The sequence below is a fragment of the Monodon monoceros genome, unplaced genomic scaffold (genome assembly GCF_005190385.1).
Source record: "Monodon monoceros isolate NGI ecotype Baffin Bay Population unplaced genomic scaffold, NGI_Narwhal_1 Super_Scaffold_4, whole genome shotgun sequence".
Taxonomy (NCBI): Eukaryota; Metazoa; Chordata; class Mammalia; order Artiodactyla; family Monodontidae; genus Monodon; species Monodon monoceros.
Window position 1 is genome coordinate 37309857 of NW_021703781.1, and position 18592 is coordinate 37328448.

Consider the following 18592-nt stretch of genomic DNA (forward strand, 5'->3'; position numbering starts at 1 on the left):
TCTGATGTTGGAATAAAGCAGAGCAGGAGGCGGCTAAAACTGTGCGCGTTTTAAATATAGAACACCAGATGCTGAGATGCTTAACTCGCAGAGGGTGTTGGAAGCCCCCCACCTAGAGCCCTCTCTCTCTTACGGACAAGGAAAGTTTGAGAAGCACAGCCAGAGGTGAGGGGAGCCTGGAACGTTCTCCAAGAGGGAGTGATTTGGTTGTCATGGAGAAGGACCACCTGGGGGTGAGGCTGCAGGTTGGCAGGTGAGGTCATGGGCTGAGGACGTCACGGGGTGACAGGGATGAGGTTGGGTTATCCTGCCATGCTTCTGCCCCAAATGGGAATGGGGCTAGGCTGAGAGCAACTTCCCCCGCCCCCGACACCCCAAACGATACTTTCGGGTTGAACGGGTGTCACGGAGACCACCTGGCACCGCCCCACCCAGCCTGGCACTCACGGGTGTCCTGGTGCCCAGGAGGCGGGGGAGAGGTGCACGCGCTCTCTGTCATCCTGTATCTGGAGCCGGATGGGCCGCCTCAGTCCCCAGGAGATGTTGAGGAGCCCCTCGATGATCAGAGCTCCTTCTTCCTGTGGGGATCCACACGGGTCAGCCTTTTCCCCCAGAGCAGCCGCGCTCAGGGGTCACTGCCTACCCTCCCCACCCGCCCTCAGGACTCAGCCCCTGCCCACGGGACTCACCGTGCACTCAGGCCTCCCCAGACACGCCCTCTCCTCCCTGGCGTCCTGTCCTCCTTTGGGGGAAGGCCCACGAACTTCTATGTGCTCCAAGGCACGCGGCCCGGGGCCAAGAGGAAGCCTGAGGCGTGCCCTTCCACCGCCCGGGCGCAGGGTCTGGGACAGGGCGGCTGAGTCAGGTGTCCCACAGGAACGCGGCCGCTGTCTGGCAGACACGTCCACAGAGCAGCAAGGAAACACGTTCCAGGGAAGCACGGCTGTGCAGACACCAGTGCAACACAGGGCACCTCTCCACCCACTGCTGCACCTGGGCAGGGGACCCACGGTCAGCTGGCCCTACTGGGCATGTGCCGAGGGCACTGGATCCCATGCCCACGAGAGCAGAGGTGGACTAGGACAGTCCCCACACTGTTCCCATAGTGGCCTGAACCCACCCCCAGATTACTGAGCTGCCTTCTTTCCCGAGGGCCAGTCTTGCTTCCCTCACCACCTGGGATATGGACAGTCCCGCGTCCCACCACTGGCACACATGCTCGGAATATCTACAACAGCTCCCAGCCCGCGTCCCCGACCAGCCTTCATTTCCCAAGGTCTGCAGATGGCATGGCCACTCCCCTACCACCAACCCTGAGGTCCTAATCGACAGAGTCCTCCGGAAGCACCCTCAGCCAGCTCCCACTTGCTCCCCTCAGGTCCTTGATTCTGTTCCTCTGACCTATTTCCGGCTCCTGTATAAGCGCTACCACCTCCAGGCTCCCTGTATCCAGCCTCATCACTCCCACATGTGTGCCTGGCCAGGCTGCTTTGTCTGCACCCTCAGAGCACCTGCCAGAAACCTTCTCAGCTTCACGCTTCCACAGAGTCTAGGTCTTCCCAGCTATGTGCTCCTAATTGGCTTTGATACTGGTCTTTTGGCAATGAACTTAAATCGTCATTCTCCCAAAGCCATCTCAAGCACCATTTTAGATTCACAAATGCCATTTCTTTCTCCTTGCTGACATCAAAAGCCCTGTGAGAAGAGGGACCTTGTGGAAAATGTCATATCCCTGGCAGTGCTTACAGAGGTGTCCTGCAGTGTCGATTTCATGGTTAGTTAGTAATAGTTTAAAGCACCCTGCCGTACACGGAGAAAATATTTCTCCTCTGTTCAAGTTTATCAAAAATACACATAGCTTTCTGAAATGGCCTTGCACTATTTGCTAAAAAAGAAAACAAACAACAACAACAACAAAAAAACCCAGACCTATTTTTGATAACCACTGATGCTACACAGGCACAGATATGTAACTAAAGATATGGAACTGTATGTATGTAATATGTAACAGATATGTAACTGTAAAGGAAAGACTAGATTGATCCACTGCAGTTAAAGGTCCCGTCGGGAGGGCTTCCCTGGGGGCGCAGTGGTTGAGAGTCCGCCTGCGGACGCAGGGGACACGGGTTCGTGCCCCGGTCCGGGAAGATCCCACATATGCCGCGGAGCGGCTGGGCCCGTGAGCCACGGCCGCTGAGCCTGCGCGTCTGGAGCCTGCGCGTCTGGAGCCTGTGCTCCACAACGGGAGAGGCCACAGCAGTGAGAGGTCCGCGTACCGCAAAAACAAAAAAAAAAAGGTCTCATGAGGATAGTAAGAAAACCCAAAGTGGGGTTCAGGTCTTTGTTTTCAGACTTAGCTTCACATGCCTCCGTCAGATGTTGACAGGTCGCTGGAGAGAGCCTCTGCCCCACCAGGAACACATCTCGGTGTGTTCATTCATGGAGATGTTTATTCATGGACACCAGCCCCATGATGGACTCTGGGTGGAGGAGATGAAGCAGACACAGCCCCAGACCCTTTGATGCTCTGGGGGCACTGCTGGGGCAGGGGCAGCAAGGCTGGACATACTGAGGCCAGACCTCCAAAGTTGCTGTATGAAGGCTCTGGGGACCTTGCCATGAAGAAAGAGGCAGGGGGACTTGCTCTGGGGAAGCGAAGGGCTGAGGCAGAGCTGCTGCCTCTGAGGTCAGGGTTAAGCTATGCTGGGGACCAGCTGGCCTGATGTGACTCAGGCCTGGTGTCCCTGCACAAGCGGCGTGGGTGCGCCCAATCTGAGCCCCCTACCACTGCTCTACTGCTCCCCCAGCCTGGCCCCATCAGAATGGAGCGGAGGCCCTGTCAGCCTGCAGCTTTCTCTGATCAAATCAGAGAAGCCCAAAGTAGAGAAGAGGGACCTCCAGGGCAGCCCTCACCACGCAGGTGGGGAAGTAACAGGACGAGAACACAGGTCCCGGGACCTGGACTTTCTACAAGTTGGGAAATCAACCTGGGCCCCCTAATTCTATCGCAGTCAACACTTTCCTCCTCCGTTCAGCCTATTGGCTTATTTGCTAATTGCTAATGAATTCAAAGAGAGCCAGAGAAACAGACAAAGGCTCTACAGAAGCATCCAGATGGACGAGCCATCGAGGTGGGAATTGCTACGTTTAACTGAAATCCTGATCACGGGTTGGCCGCATGCCTTGGCCCATGAGAAATACTCTAGCCAGAATGCATGAACTTGGGACTGCCAGCTCCTCCCGCTTGCCTCGGCACCTAGGGTCTGTCCAACAATCAGACTTCCGACCTGAGCTTCTGTCTCAGTGACTTGCTTTCCATCCCCTGCCTGTGGGAACAAGACAGGTACCTTCCAGGTGGGCCCACGGCTAGGTGGATGACGTGAGGTCTGTCTGAGAAGGGCATGGTGCTGGCTCTCTACAAGGGCTTTCCCAGGATCACCTGCCTCTCCCTCAGCTGCCTCCTGTGCTGACACACTCACCCCTGGACACTAGCAGTGGCCTCCCAACGCTGGCCAGGTGTTCCTCGGTCTCCCTGTTAGCTGCCCTTTAGCCCACGCACAGCGGGCGGCAAAGTCAATCCTTCAAAGCAGAAGCCAGACTCTTGCACCCTTGTTCAAAACCTGCAGTGTCTGTCTATCCCCTTAGGAGGGAAACCCAGTGTCCATGCCAAACCCACTGACTTCTCCCCACCTGGGCCAGTCATGTGGGCCCCCGGCTGTCCCCTGCCCAGCAGACTCTTGCCACAGTGGCTTTGCACATGCTGCCCCTCCCCTGGGAACACACGACGCTCGTTTGTTCAGCTCTCTGCTCAGTGACCCCTCTCAGAGAGGACCCTGCTGACGCCTTGAGCACAGCGCAGCTGGCCTTTCCTTTGCAGCGGTAATCAGTACCCAACATCGCAGCACCCACCCACTGAGTGCTTAATTGTCCCTCACTAACAGCTAAGCTCTAGGACGCAATGACTCATTCACTGCTTACGTCCTCTGTACCTAGAACGGCCACTGGTGCACAGGCGTACTAATTAGATATCTGGGGAACAAAGAAACAAACCAGCTATCATTTGAAAGCACCACATCTGGGAAGCAGCAAGACCAGGACCCTGCAGGCTGCCCCTGGTTCTAGAAGAAGGTGGGCACATCCCAACTCCCAGCAGGCCCAGGGAGCCTGGCCTTAGCCACCTCCAGGCTGAGCCCTGCATCGCTGTGTCTGGCAGGGTCCCTCACAGGTGCAGGCCCAAAGCTCTGCAAGAGCGAGCACCGGGCCAGAGTGTCCTGGGGTTGCAGGGTACTAGTGTAAGGTGTAGTGGGGAACACTTCTAGGCAGAGGTGGCAGACCCTAGGGTTGCTTGTGGGAGCCCAGTGGAGCCCCCTGCCTCTCCCAGTGGCCACCCCACCCCTGCCCTGCAGAGTAAACATTCCCAGAACGTCCCACAGGCACAAAGCCTTGCTCCAAGCTGGCAGCTGGGCCAGGCCCCGCCCGCCAAGCTGTTTTCCTCTGAGAGCCTTCCTGAGAATTGCTATTTTTGGCCCGTGTGACAGTAACTGATTGCTGGTGGAAAGGTATAAAAGCAGCTGCCAGGCCCCGAGGTTCTCCAGACAGCTCAGGGAGGGTTCCACTCTGGACAGTGGCACATCGTACAGAGGCCGTAGCACATCTTCCTCGTCGTCCCCCTCCCAGCAATCTGACGCCGGACACAGGGCTCCAACTGCTGGACCCCGATCCCTCTGCCCTGAGCTTCCTGGGGGCTTTCTGTGGACTTCCTTGCTCATCCAGCTCCCCTGCTACCCCCAGGCCTCCTCAGCTTTAGGTAAGAGACAGCAACTGCCCTCTGGTTTGAGGTAAAACAAAAAGGCGTTGGGTACCTTTGAAGCAGTTCTCAGCCTGGGACGTGCACAGCCTCACTGCGGGTTAGAGGCCAGGATGCAGCTAACTGCTGTAACAACAGCTGCGGAGGGCTTTATATTTCCCATGAGGTGTCATTCCATAAGCTTTTCCCAACGCCCCTGAGAGGTGTATTTTTAACCCCATTTTCTGGATGAGTAAGTGGAAGCTTGGAGAGGTGACTTTGCCAAAGGACTCCGGGTCGGGAACTGCTAACTTTGGTTTTAAACCCAGGTTTCCTCTGACTCCAGTCCATGAGTCTGAGTCCTCTGATTTGTACAGGTTCTTGAACAACAGTAATGACAGAATCTTAAGTAATGTTAGCAGGAAGAGCCCAGGAGTTCGAGCCTGGTCTTGGATCTGCAGACTTTAAACTGCTCTCAGACATGTGATTCACCCAAGGCAGCCTCAGGTGGGGAGGGGACACAGGAAGGGTGTCAGGATGGCACACTAGTCCCTCACCCCAGTCCTCTGTCAACCAACAGGTTGCTGCTTCCTTGTGGCCGGCAGCCATGAGGTCCCGGCTTTTGCTTTCTGTGGCCCACCTGCCCACAATTCGGGAGACCCTGGAGGAGATGCTGCCCGGTGGGCCTGGAGAGGACCCCCCCGCCTCCCCTAGCCTGGATGACTACGTGAAGTCCATCTGTCAGCTGGCGCAGCCCACCTCAGTGCCGGATGAGGCTGCAGCCAGGGTCCGACCCAGTAGACCCCACCGGCCAGCCCGTTCCCGTGAGAAGAGCTGCACCACTGGGTCCCTACAGGACATCACCACCCGCTTCAGTGGCCAGCAGCCCACACTGCCCGGGGCCAGCACTGTGGACCCTCTGGACTGGCTCTTTGGGGAGTCTCAGGAAAATCGGCCAAGTGGGAGGGACATGCCAAGGAGGACTGGATCCTCTGCTGACCCCTGGGCTTCATGCAGACAGACGGACAGTGGCAAGGCCCGGGGGGCCCCCAGAGGGAGGCTGAGTGATGTCAGGGCTCCAGGGCGCTCTCTGCTGAGACTGCAGAGGGACTGGCACCAGTGCTCCCAGGCTTCTGGGCAACCTGGCCAGGATGCGGTTTCCCCAACAAGCCCCCGTCCCAGCAGCGTCCTTAGAACTCTCTATTTGCACCTCCCCGTGATCCATGAACTCTGACCCCTCCCCAATAAAGACTTCTGCAAATAACATACAGGTCTGCATCACCTCTCCACCCTCCCCCTCCCCCCACCCCAGGTGGGCACCGCCCCCGGCAGGTCTCTGGGAGGGAACAGAGCCTCTGCAGAGAGGCTTCCTGCTTTGGCCACTCATAGTGAGACCCCTGCTCCAAATAAGAGCCTATCTCACATGATGTGGCAATGGATACGCATCCCGTGTGCACTGCTCCTACCTGGCTGATCGCCTTGGGCAAGTTACTTTAACACTCTTCCTTGGTGTTCTCAGGGGTGCAATGGGGGTAATTAAGGGGACCTGCCACCTAGGTTGTGCTGATGAGTAAATGGGCTGAAACGCGCACACACCCTGGGGCGCAGGTTACAAGCCCACACATGGAGCAGCTGTTGTTTACGTGGCTGCCTCACAGGTGGGGGAATGAGGAGGTGGGGAGAGAGGAGAAGAAAAGGCCTCAGCCCTGGTGGTTTCAGAGCCAGGCCCTGGGCACTCTCAAGTCAGCCCCGTGGCTCCCCACACCCCTGCTCCCCCCAAGAGGCCCATGAGCAAACAGGGGGTCTCAGCAAATGCACCTGCTGTGTTTCGGGGGACTTGTCACTGGGCCACCCGCGGGTACCTCAGTGGCGCCACCTCACAGGTCCTGTTGTGTCGTGGGGAGCGTTTTCCCCGCGCTGACGGCCAAGACAGAACCTGCACCAGCTAAGCCTGCAGGGCACCAAACAACTGGACCAGGTGGCCCTGTCCCCGCCCGTCCCCACCCTTACCTGCCTCCACCCAGGGGCCACTTATCCGTGGGGCAAAGTGCAGGGTGTTGTCCAGGTGCCCTGTTCTCGGGCAAGTTCAGGGGCCAGGGCCTCACTCCACATGTCCATGGGTCCCCCACAGCCCTGGGTCCCTACATCCTGGCAAATCCCAGTTCCCAGGGGCATCTGGCAAGCAAGAGGTGAGGGTGAGGGATAGGGGAGGGGGCAGATTGCTTTCCTCAGGGAGACAGGTGAGGCATCAGAGAACTCAAAGAGACAGGCTTAAGACCTATTGCCCTGTTCTCTTGGGCCAAGCCAGAGCTGGCCGCCCTGGTCAGCGTGGGAGGGACAGAGGAGAGGAGGAGGATGCAGCTGGGGCCACGGGCAAGCTCATGGCCAGGTTCAGCTTCCCCCACCTCCTTGCCCTGTGGACTAGCAAACTACTTTGCCTTCCTTTTCTCTCTCTCCCTCCCTCCCTCCACCCCTTTTTCCTTTCTTTCTGACTTTAAAATATTTCAAAAATTGCTTTGGACATTTACAATATTTATCTGTCCTCTTTTTTTTTTTTTTTTTTGCGGTACGCGGGCCTCTCACTTTTGTGGCCTCTCCTGTTGCGGAGCACAGGCTCTGGACGTGCAGGCTCAGCGGCCATGGCTCTCGGGCCTAGCCGCTCCGCGGCATGTGGGATCTTCCCGGACCGGGGCACGAACCCGTGTCCCCTGCATCGGCAGGCGGACTCTCAACCACTGCGCCACCAGGGAAGCCCTGACCTCTTTTATGTGTTTTGTGGGGAGGCAAAATGTAAACCATGAATTTAAAAGAAAAAGTTTCAGACAAGCAGTTTACTTAGTTTCCTGATCTGTAAAATGGGGACAGCAACGCCTGTCCTTCATACCCTACAGTGGTTGGGGAAACGGTACAAATGAACTTGGAGATGGAGTTATAAGCACTGTATACAAATTTCCAACTGTCACAACCACTGTGTCTCTGGTTGACTCAAACCTCTGGGTCCCTGACTTTCTCCAGCAAATATGTGTGGGGCAGGCTTTGGCCGGAACGTCCTAAGGAGGTGGTGAGGAGGGCTGACCTGCTGAGCGGGTGCCTGGCTGGTGACTGGACGGGTCAGGCTTACTGCGCCAGCCTCATAGCAAAGCGGTGTGAAACTAGGATGATGCTGGCTAATCCCCCCAAGCTCAGAAATCACACTGCTGCATTTGGGGAGATCAGATAGGGCCAAGGAGATTCCTGGGCTCTGGGCTCCTCTGCTAATACCCCCGACGTAAAAGAAGCTAATGGCACCTTCAGAAGGTGCCAATAAAAAAGATGAATAAAGGGCTGGGGGAAGGGGCTTCTGGCAGTGTCCCAAGCTCCCGAGGACAGAACAGCCGAACAGAAAGTCCTCGTGGTGAGGCCCTATGGAGCAGTCTCATTCTCCTCCCACCCACCACTGAGACAGGGAAGGGACACAAATGCCCCTCCCGCCTGGAGAGACAGACTGGAAAGCACTCAGGAACCCCCAGGGAATACATCCACGGGCCTAGCACTCACCAGGAACCGGTGGTCTGTCTGTCAACCCTGTCATTCCTGCCTTCAGGCCTTAGAAGAAGAGGGATCATTATAAGAGGAAAGGGGACCCCTGGCGGAGGGAAGGTCCTTCTGTTTCTTGCACTCGTGCCGGGGGCCAGGGGCTGAGGTCGTACACTGGGTGTAGTGTGCTCTCAGGCCACCAGGGGGAGCTTTGAGCCTACTCAGAGCTGAGCGCGGGGCTGGGTGGGAGGCTGGCTTTGGCAGCGGCCACACACCACACACCAGGACACCAGGGCCCTACTGCCTCCAGCTCACACAGTCAGCAGTGATATATTTGCCCACTGGCATTTCCGGGGTGGTCCATTATTCTCTAGAGGCACCAACCAGCCTGGTTAAAATGCTTTGCCCTCTTCAAAAGGCACAATTGCTCCCAGTTGATCACACTTTTCATTGTAAAACAAGCAAAATGATCCCAAAGGCAAGGTTTACAATGAAGGACGCTACTGCTTCGGCCTCCTGAGCGGGAATCCTTTGTTCCTAGTTCTGTAGAAGCTGGGGGAAAGTTCACAGGGAAATGCCTGCCCCAGGGTGTGGCCCCTGCCAGTGACACATTTCATCTCTCTGAGTTCTGTGGGCCCCAGATGAGACAGTGGACAAGAAAGTGCCCCAAACTGTAGCAGCCAGGCTGAGGCTGCTCCGGGGCAGGCCCAGGGACAACAAGTTGGGTGGGGGGGTCTCTTGCAGAGCCCCTTGCGGCGCTGGGAGGGCATACCCGAGGCTGAGCTCCCCACGCTTAGCTTGGGGATCAAGCTTGGGGGGCAGGGGTGACAAACTGCTTTCCGAGTCCCTGAGTCCTGGTGAGTCATACTCAGTCAAGAGCTCCACAGACCTCCAGAGCTTAATGCTGGCGATGGTGTCGCTGTATTATACACTTCTCTGCTCAGGCCTTGGAGCCACGCCAGAGTCTCTGACTTCCTTCAGGGTCATCTTGGGCCAGAGACTCTAAGAGTCTCAGTTTCTTTGTTTGGAAAATGGTCACTCCTCCCTCACAAAGCTCTTTTACTACAATAAATACAACAGAGGCAAAGCTCCTCTTGTCTGCCCTGCCCTCAGCGTCTGCAGTGCCAGGAGAGCCCAGTCTCGGGTGGCCCGGCAGCAAGATCTAGGAACTATGAGTCTCTGAGGCCCAGAAGGTCCCAGGTCAGCAACCTGAGGAACTGCAGAGCCCCGGACGCTGGGTGGTGGGTGAGTCACCCAGAGACGTGGTGCCCCAGGACCCAGTCACGCATTTCAGCATTAGAACTCCTGACTCCCAAGCCGGTAGCCTGTCTCTATAGTGGCGGTCACCTCCCAAAGACACGCACTCCCTCAGGCCGGCACACCTTGGCTGTTAAAGCTACAGAAGGTTCCTGAAAGGTACTTTCCAGCTCCAATGAGATGAGGTCAGACCCTCACACCTTCTTTAGGGTTGGGAATATGAAAATCCCTGCCTGTGGGATGTTAAGTTCCCGCCTTTGGGGTCAGCAGGAGCAGCTCTTCCCCAATGCAGGGTCCTATACTCCTCCATGTGGACTGTCCCATCACACAAACAGGTCTGGGGCTTCCCTGTCCCTCTCCCCACTCAGCTGTTCCTACAGAGGGGATTGTCTTGGGGAATCCCAAGAGCCAAGATCAAGCTCTTAGACTGGCTGTTCTCAGACTTGGCCTTCTTCAGAATCCCCTGGAGGACTTGTCAAAACACAGCTGGGAGGGTGAAGAGTTTCTGATTCGGCAGGCCTGCGGGAAGGAGGGTGATAAGAATTTGCAGTTCTAACCAGTTCCCCGGTGATGCAGAAGCTGCTGGTGTGGGGACCACATGTTGAGAACCATCATGATCTTAGAGCAATCCCTGGATGGCCCAGAGCTGAGGAACAGGGTCCAGTCAGAAGACCCCACCCCATGCCTTCAGCACAAGAACTGAGGTGGGCCCAACTCCTCACTTAGCAGCACAGATCAAAACTGCCCAGAACGCTGGGGCTCAGGACTCATCCCAACTTGCTCCAGGCCTGCATCTGCTGGTTAGTTATCTAATACCTATGCACAGGTGCCGCCCCATGCCTAGCTGAGGGGATGCAGGACTAGTAGGGCACTTGGCCCAGGTCTAGGGGCTTATCACTCGAGTAAGAAAAGAGACAGCGAAAGCAGAGATAGCAGGATGCTAGGATCAGAGCCCTGCGGGCAGCAGTAAGGAGCTGGGCCAGGGCGGGCTGCTGAGACAGGCGTCAGAGGCTGCTCTGCAGAGGAGTGCGAGCACAGAAGCATGCAGAAATTCTGAGGGGTGGGGAACAAGTTGTCAGGGCTGGTCCCAAGGCCCCACGCAGGGTGGGTGGGTCAAGGGGAGGCAGAGTGTGAGGTCTGTGTCATTCCAGGTTGTCACAGGCAGCCTAGCACTGCCTGAGTCAGGAGCTAGCAGCCTCCCTCCCGTCCAGGCTCCTGAACTGTGTGACACTGGCCTGGCCTGGCTGATGGAGGTCACCTCCCTGACACTGACTGGCGATCCCCCTGCTGCCCAGAGCTGCCTGCACCTCGGGGCTCACCCTCTGTTCTAGTAATTACAGAAGGGGATGTGTGGTTGTTTGAAGAACTAATGGAAGCGAGATTAGTGAGCAGAGTGGCTTCTGCCTGCATGAGGTCTCTGTGGGTTCCCGGGGCTTGAACCGTCCGTTCCCATGTTCAACAACAGAAGGGGAACTCAGAGGCCACTGGCCCTTGCCAGACACTGATGGGCTAGAGAAAATTCCAAGAGTCAACCCGATCTCAACCGTGGAAACCTCCCAAAATAAAGCCTAATCACGATCACGATAAGACACCCCATTTTGGCTTTTCAAATGCCCCAGTATCCCGACCAGGGCTCCCATGTGAAAGATCTGGAAGTTCTAGATGGTGGGTGGCAAAACCAGGCCTTCACCTGATCTGCCCGGTGAGCAGCTCTCCGAGCCTGGGCCCTGCTGGCCACTCCCTGGAGTCCAGCTGGTGCCCACGTGCTTGTATTTGGCTTGTTTTGTTTAGGCCACACAGTGCTTCGAGGTTTGGGAATTCCACATGAAATTCCAGATACCTAGCTTCCTTTGAAAAATCAGGAAGGGTCTGGGTGTACCAAGCCCACATCCCTGCACAGCTGCCCTGGGTTTGATCCGACCCGTGCTCTCCAGTGTCCTCCACTCCCCACACCCACCCTGCCTCTCATGTGCGGACCTTCCTGGCCCTGTAAGCATCTTCTGGGGAGCTCTCCTCGAACGCAAGGCTTTCCTCTTGGTTGACAAGCACAGAGACGCTGCTTTCACTCCTGCATTGCCCCGTGAACTTGGGCAAGCCAGGGCCTTGTGCTGAGCTCCTCATCTGTGCTGGGATGAGCAGAGGAAGCGCTGGACTGCAGTCTCAAAGGTTTCAGACCCCAGTGTCCTGGCCTTCACGGAGACAAGTCCCAGGTGGAAGGAGACGGCCCACAAGGGGATTTCCATCGGCCCTGCATTCTCACGGGGATGGTCCGACCCTCAGTACCCCTTGCAGGGATCTCAAAGGAGATAACCTGGTCCCCAACTCAGGGGATGGGTGACCTTACAATTTATTATCCAAACTGGACACTCAGAGTGAAGGAAATGGTCTTTAGAATTACCCTTGATGAACAGGTATAAAGCAGCACTATTTTTGGCAAGCCAGGATAAATGGTGACCCTATGAAAAAGAAGAGAAATGCGCCTTACCTCTCTGTGTCTCAGCTGAAAGCTTCTGCCCTCATGGTAGCAGTTGTAGGTTTTTAGCAGGCTTAAGAGCTCCGACCTAAAAAAGGTAAAGACACACATATGCTCTTGGAATGTGGTGGGGCCTTGGATAAGGCATTTGGCTTCACTGGGCTCAGTTTCCTCATTTGTAAAATGGGCATAATGTACATGTTTTGCCAACAACATATAATCCATTGAGAGACTAGACTTTGCCATCAGACACACACCCTTTGGTCTTCTAAGGAGTTTCGCAGATCAGCGCTCCTGGGAAGCCCGGGGTGGGGCTGCGAAGGAAGCAAAACTCACAGAGGGGCCCAGGTAAAATCTCACAGAGGGGTCCACGCTATTGTACTTCTAGGGTGTTTGCACAATTTCACTATTATAGATAAGAGTTCCTGACAACCTCCCTGTACCTTACTTCTGAGTCACCTTCTCAGAATAAGTCACTTGGGCTTGGATAATCGGCATTTTAAAGGCTTGCTTTTTCTCCCCATATTTCTTCGTACAAGGGTCTGGGGTGGTTGCTATGAAGGTACCACCAGGGTGCCTCTTCCCCATCCTGACTTCCTGGGCGTGTGATCAAGGGATGAAGGTGACAGCCCCTGAGAGTAAGATCCTGAAGGCCCTAGGACGGCTACTCTGTCCAAATGCTGTCTCCCCAGGATAAAGGGAAAGCCACAGCTTGTGCCTTGGCTGAGGTGTGGCAGAGAGAAAATGAGGACAGCTCCCTGTACCCAAGCTGGGCTCTGCAGGGCAGTGCAGTCCAATAGACATGCAATGCAAGCTACACACATCATTTTAAATCTTCTAGTAGCTATACTACCAAGGAAAATAAAACAGGGGAAATTAGTTTTAATAACACATTTTATTGAATCCAGTGTATCTAAAATATTATCATGTCAACATGAAATCTATGTAAAAATTATTAATGAGATTCTGCTCATTATTTTATTTCGTAAGAAATGTTCGCTAGCTGGAGCATCTTTTATATTCTCTACATCTCTCCAGCCACAGGTCCCGTGCTCGGCAGCCACATGTAGCTGGTGGCTCCCCTACTGGACAGAGATGCTCTTGAACCTCTCAGGTAATGCTTTCGCCCACACTCGAGCAACCCAGGGCCTGGATGAGAAAAACACGCTCTGGTGCCCTGTTGTGCAGCCCTGTGTGATGTGGGGTGATGGTAACTGACAAGGGAACCCATTTACAACTTAATGGCATTAACAATGCAGGATTCAATACTGCATGTTCACTGTGCTTATAAGTGTGCAAACGCTGAATATAAAATTGTTAGGATACGTACATGTATAACGTATCTAAATCATGTATCGTTGTTATTATGACTTTTTTCAAAATGATATTTAATATTGTTACATTGTTCTTATTATCGGATTTAAATAAGGAAAATGATGGTGTGGGAGTACTGTCTGTTTTCTCAGGGTCTTTAGTAGGAGGACCCCAGCGGGCAGGTCCTCAGCAAAAGCTAGTCCATTTCAAGGAGGCTTGCTTTGTCTTCAGAATGGCAGATAGGAGCTACCCAAATTCAGAAAATGCTTGGACTCAGGACTTGAAAAGCAAGATAAAATGAAAAAGTACACTTTTCTCTAGTTCAGCAATGAACTTGGAAAAGTATCCCAAACAGACTTTTATGATGAGACCAGGAGTCTCATTATAAACAAAATAAAACAAATTAAAATAAGCTGAGAAAAATATACCTTTTTCAATAAAAACTCAAAACTAGTTTTGAGGTGTTTTTTTTTTCCCTGAATTGTTTAATGCAATAAGATGTTAGTATTGCTCTAGTTTTTATATAAATTAAACGCCATCTCTGCAGGTTCACAGCAGGCACTGTCACGCTTTCCTGCTTTTGTCTGCCCAGGGAGGCGGGGGTCAGACTCATGCCTGGATCCTTGATCTCCAAAGCACTTCAAAAAGAAGTGCTCTCATCACTGTCCCTGGGGCAGGCGCATCACTGCGTCTACAAAAAGTGCCCAGAATTCCTCCACCCACAGGCTGCCCATGGCAGCGGAGTGGCCACGGGGGAAAGGCAGGCATGGAGACCCCTCTTTGCTCACAATGGCTTACTTCAGAATGGACTTGCTGTCGCTGATGGGCACGTGAGAACTGGGTGGACAATCTTCCTTCATCTTCTGCTGTTGTCTGCAGACTCAGAAGTTACCTGCTGGTAGACAAAGGAGGGCCCACAGACACCTAAGCTGGGAGGAGTGATGGCCAGTGTGGCGCCGGAGCCTTGGTGCAGAGGCTGGAGCTTCTGCCTCACCTCCCACCTCCCCACCCTCTCACGTCCTCACGCCCCAACCCCTACCTCACTCCCACCCCACCCCCGCCCCCAGGTACAGGGCCAGACGTAGAGGACTTCATGGGACCCCACACCCACACGTGTCAGCCCTGGCAGGGCAAGGTCAGAACCGCCCTATCAGCCCCCTTCCCAAAACCTCTTCCTGATCCCCAGGAATCAGATCAATCTCCTCAGTATTTCAGATTATATGCTTTTTTTCTTGATGGACACCCTGAATGATGGTTTCTACCTTGATTGCTCCCTCAAACCTCTAAGTCACCCCTGGCCTTTCTCCTCCGTTTCCACGGAGCCTGAGGTGGTCCCCCCATCACTGCCTTTGGAGTCAACACACCTGGACCAGCTCTCCTAGTGACGGGCTAATTGGTACCATGTTCACTACATGCTGGAGACTGTTGAGCATATTCTATGAATTATCTTGTTTATTCCTTACAACACCATTATGAGGTAAATACCATCCTATTCCCATTTCACGGATGAGAAAACAGGGACAGAAGTTAAGTACTTGGCCCAAGATTCCCAGTGAGTAAATGGCAAAGTCACCAAACACAAGCATCTAGACTCCAGTTGCTGGTCTCTTAGCCCCTTCTCTATACTGAAATCGGACAGTAACTTAAACTCCCAGACCCTTCATTTTCTCATCTGTACAATGGAGTAACCTCTATCCTATAGGATTGTTCGTGGACTCACCCACGAAACTGTCTCTATCTCTTCTCATTCACAACCTGGAAAAGTTTGTGGAGCTTCCCCAGCCCTCCTGGGTTTCTTTCACAGAGGGTAAATCCACTAGAGCTTTCTCTATCCTGTTGGCATCCTCCGTATAGATTCTTCTCTCTGTCTCTGCATTATTCTGGCCGAGCACTCTCTTATCAAGACCCACTATGTGTCGGGCACTGAGCCACAGCTTCACACACATGCATACTCTAACCTTGGCCCTGCCTCTGCCCCCGCTTCTCCCAAGTTGCAGCTAGGAATCTGAGGGGTTTAGTTACCTTGGGAGGTGGCACCGACAGGGCACACAGTGTGTCTTTCACACCATGGAGCTTGCTTGGCTCCTTCACAAAAAACCCCAACATCTGTTCACACAAACCTGGCTCAATCGCGTCTTCCTGACCTGTGTGTGTGCCAGTGCTTCTGGGGGTGGGCGGGAGGTGGTCAAGGTCAGGTCCAACTGCTGTGTTATCGGTGACCTCAGAGCAGAGCCCGTCGCGGCAGAGGGGCGCTGACTCTGACAAGCCCAGCACACTCTTCCCTGCTGGCTTGATCCACCCACAAACAAGATGTGCCAGCCTTCTTGTGGCCACATCAGCCCTGAATGAGCATCTGACTCTGGAGGCAGGGGACACACGGCTGGCGTAGAGAAGGGGAATGGTTTGAGAGAGGTGGGCTTCCCAGTGACATCAGAATCATCCCCTAAATTCCTCCCCTCTGCCTGAGTCTACAGTGAGGCAAACTGTGGCCTGCAGAGAGGGCAGGCCCCCAGCTGTGGCCAGCAGCCAGCCCTACCTCTGTAGGGCACAGGGCATTGGCACCGTGGGGGCCTGGAGCTGGGGACTCCCAGCTGCCTTCTTCTTGGCCTATTTCAAAATAGGGTTTCGGTTCCTCAGCACCTCAGATACCCTGTGGAAAAAGTGATCTGCCAGGCTCCCTCTCTGGGTCCTTCCTCAAATGCTTCCAATGCAGAAGCTGGCTTCAGCTCAGGGCAAGGCTGGGTTTCTCCGTCAACACCGTTTCTGTGGGTCCATGACACAACTGTCTTGCTTTAAGCAAGCTCATAATGAGAAGGGCTGGATTTACCCAGAAATAACAAGAGATGGTTTTTTCTCTTGCCTTCCTCTGTAGCCAGCTTCTCTTCCACTCCCCCCACTTCCTGCTCTATGCTCCACAGTTCCCCTAAAGGGTTCTATGCTTTTTCTCCCCTTTGGGCTTGTACAGCCATTCTCCGCTCAGAACCCAGCGTCTTCCTCGTCCTGTACCCTAAACCGTCGCTCTCCAGGAAGCCCGTGCCGGAGCAGGCCCCTTCTGCAGCGGTAGCAGCAACAGCTCCTCTCTGGCCTAGTTCCTGCTCTCGGCTCTCCCCTGCAGGGCCGGCCTCTTGTTTGGACTCTCCCGGGACAGGAGGAGGGTGGTGTGGCTGGGATGTTGCTCTTCTGCCTCACCACTTGTTTCCAGCATGGAGTGCAAGCCTGGGACGCTGCAGGAGGTCCGCAAATGGCTGTTAAATCATTGGACGAATACAGAAGGCCTCATGGGGTCCCCCAAAGTCGACTTTCCAGAGTTGTGCATACACAGCTGGAATAAATCATGCAAAAGTCTCCAGGGGCCGGGGAAGTGACTCAGCTGAGGGACACTGGTCAGGGCACTTGGGGACACATTCCTCTTCCAGAGGGGCAGATCTTCTGGTGTTTCACGAGAAGCCAGACATCTGGATTTTTATGGGCTACATTTTACTGTTTAAAGTTGGGTGACTGCGGTAGAGACAATTACTGCCCCTGGAATGATCACATGATGGCTCCCGTTCCCCAGCCCCCTGCAGCTATGGGGCCACGTGACTAGCTCTGCAAACAGAAGTGTTGTTGTCACTCCCAGGCCAGTGCATCTGAGCCAATGCATGACCCTGCGGCTCTCCTGTTCCCTGTCGTGGTGACCCAGAAAGCCACATGTCCCAGTAAGTACAGCTTCCTGATGGTCAGCCTGGGTCCCAGAGTGCTTCTGTGGGTGCCTCTGCCAATCCACAACGAATATGGACTGGGAAAGAGAAATAAACCTCTGCTGTGTTTCAGGGATTTGTTACTGCAGCATAACCTAGGCTATCCTGACTAATTCGGTAAATAATAAAGTTAAAATGAATATATATATGTATGTATATGTGTCTGTGTGTGTGTGTGTGTATGTGTGTGTGTGTATAATTGCTGACACATGGCATGACTCCATTTATGAACACTGTATTTCTCCCAAAGCATGTGGGGAATATGCCCATTTTGCTCTATTTAGTAGGGACACTTACAAGTGGAATTCTCTATATCAAGCAGTGATTAGTTATTAATAGAAGATGCTTCTTAAAGTGCTTTGGGCTGGGAGCTGCTAAAGACCCGTGTAGCTTCAGTTGCATGCTTTTTCCTCTCTGGGCCTTGATTTTCCCATCTGTACAATGAGAATATCCACCTCCAATGAGTTAGAAATTTTCTCAACTGTAGAACTCTTTGTTCAAATGTAACAGTTATGCAAATCAGATTAAAGGGGCTGCTCTGGTTGAAGGTGAGGTGCGTGGCGGGGACCCCCATCCGCGGCTTTGCCTAGGGCTTTTGATAATACTGTGCTGAGTAACACAGGAGAGGCTCCCTGCAATGGCCTTCTGGAAGGCTTTGCCCTCAAGAGCCTGCTTATTTAAAGGACACAACCAAAGAGCCGAGTGTCTCCAGCTGGAGCTGGGTGACATCAGCTGGGGGAGAAAGCTCAGAGGGAATCAGGAGGAAAGTGCAGAAGCGTCCTGGATTGCAGAGAGCAAAGTGAAAGGAGAAGGTGGCTTGTAGGGTAAACAGCTTATGTGGCAGGGACAGAGAATGGGGTACACCATCCCAGGTGAGGGAAGGAGATAAGTGAACAAGGTTGGGGGGAGGCAACAAACTGAGGGTTCTTTCAAATTGCCAGGCGGGGTCTGAGCCTTACTGGGGGGGGAGAACTTTGCTCTATAGAAAAACAATCTCTTCTTTGAGAGAACCACATACTGCTGTGACCTCTGACATCCATCATGTGCGTGGCCCGAAGCCAGTCTCATGGTCTCTGGTTCTCACATGTCCCATCCCCCCATCCCAACTCGGCAACACCTCCATCTCCTTGTGTTCCAGACCTGAGCTCTGGGGTCACTCTCAGAATTCCTCTCCCAATGCCAGCACTGCATTTGTGCCTCCTTTACCCGACTGGAGGTAGAGGAGGTTTTCATTGATTTTGATACTCCCAGTGTCTTGTCCGGTTCTCAAGTGAGCTGCATGTGTACCTGAGAGGCATCCTGGGGGTAACCTGAATGAGAGAGCTTTGAGGGACAGCGGGCACACAGACCCTGGGAAGAAAGCCAGCTGAGATTTCTCTCCATTTGGAGCGTGTTCCTGAAACCGCCCGTTAAACACTCACTGTCCTCATGCATTGGGCAGGACTTAAATGAATCTCCAGTGGAGTGTTTTCCTACCTTTTAAAAAAGGACAATCTTATCTTTAAA

The 18592-nt window shown here is 54.0% G+C and overlaps 2 protein-coding genes across 3 annotated transcripts in view; one reads left to right on the plus strand and one right to left on the minus strand.

The window, feature by feature from the left end:
* The window catches only part of RASSF4 (Ras association domain family member 4), a 34236-nt gene that overhangs the window by 10767 nt on the left and 4877 nt on the right, over window positions 1–18592 (minus strand). Inside the window, exons 2-4 of one of the 2 annotated variants that reach the window (XM_029245575.1) lie at window positions 14145–14238; window positions 12045–12120; window positions 448–578 (exon numbers count right to left, since the gene is read on the minus strand). In XM_029245575.1, coding sequence (XP_029101408.1) covers window positions 448–578; window positions 12045–12120; window positions 14145–14206 — 269 coding nt within the window. In that variant the 5' untranslated portion in view covers window positions 14207–14238. Of the gene's footprint in view, window positions 1–447; window positions 579–12044; window positions 12121–14144; window positions 14242–18592 lie in introns of both variants that reach the window. The other variant, XM_029245574.1, reaches the window with a different exon arrangement.
* On the plus strand, window positions 2255–7368 carry DEPP1 (DEPP1 autophagy regulator). Its single transcript, XM_029245576.1, has 2 exons — window positions 2255–4807; window positions 5367–7368. The coding sequence occupies exon 2, from the start codon at window positions 5394–5396 to the stop codon at window positions 6018–6020; it is 627 nt and encodes a 208-aa protein (XP_029101409.1). The 5' UTR covers window positions 2255–4807; window positions 5367–5393; the 3' UTR covers window positions 6021–7368.

What these genes read in the sequence shown, in the direction of transcription:
- DEPP1 (XM_029245576.1), top strand. Translation starts at nt 5,394, where the DNA reads ATGAGGTCCCGGCTTTTGCTTTCTGTGGCCCACCTGCCCACAATTCGG.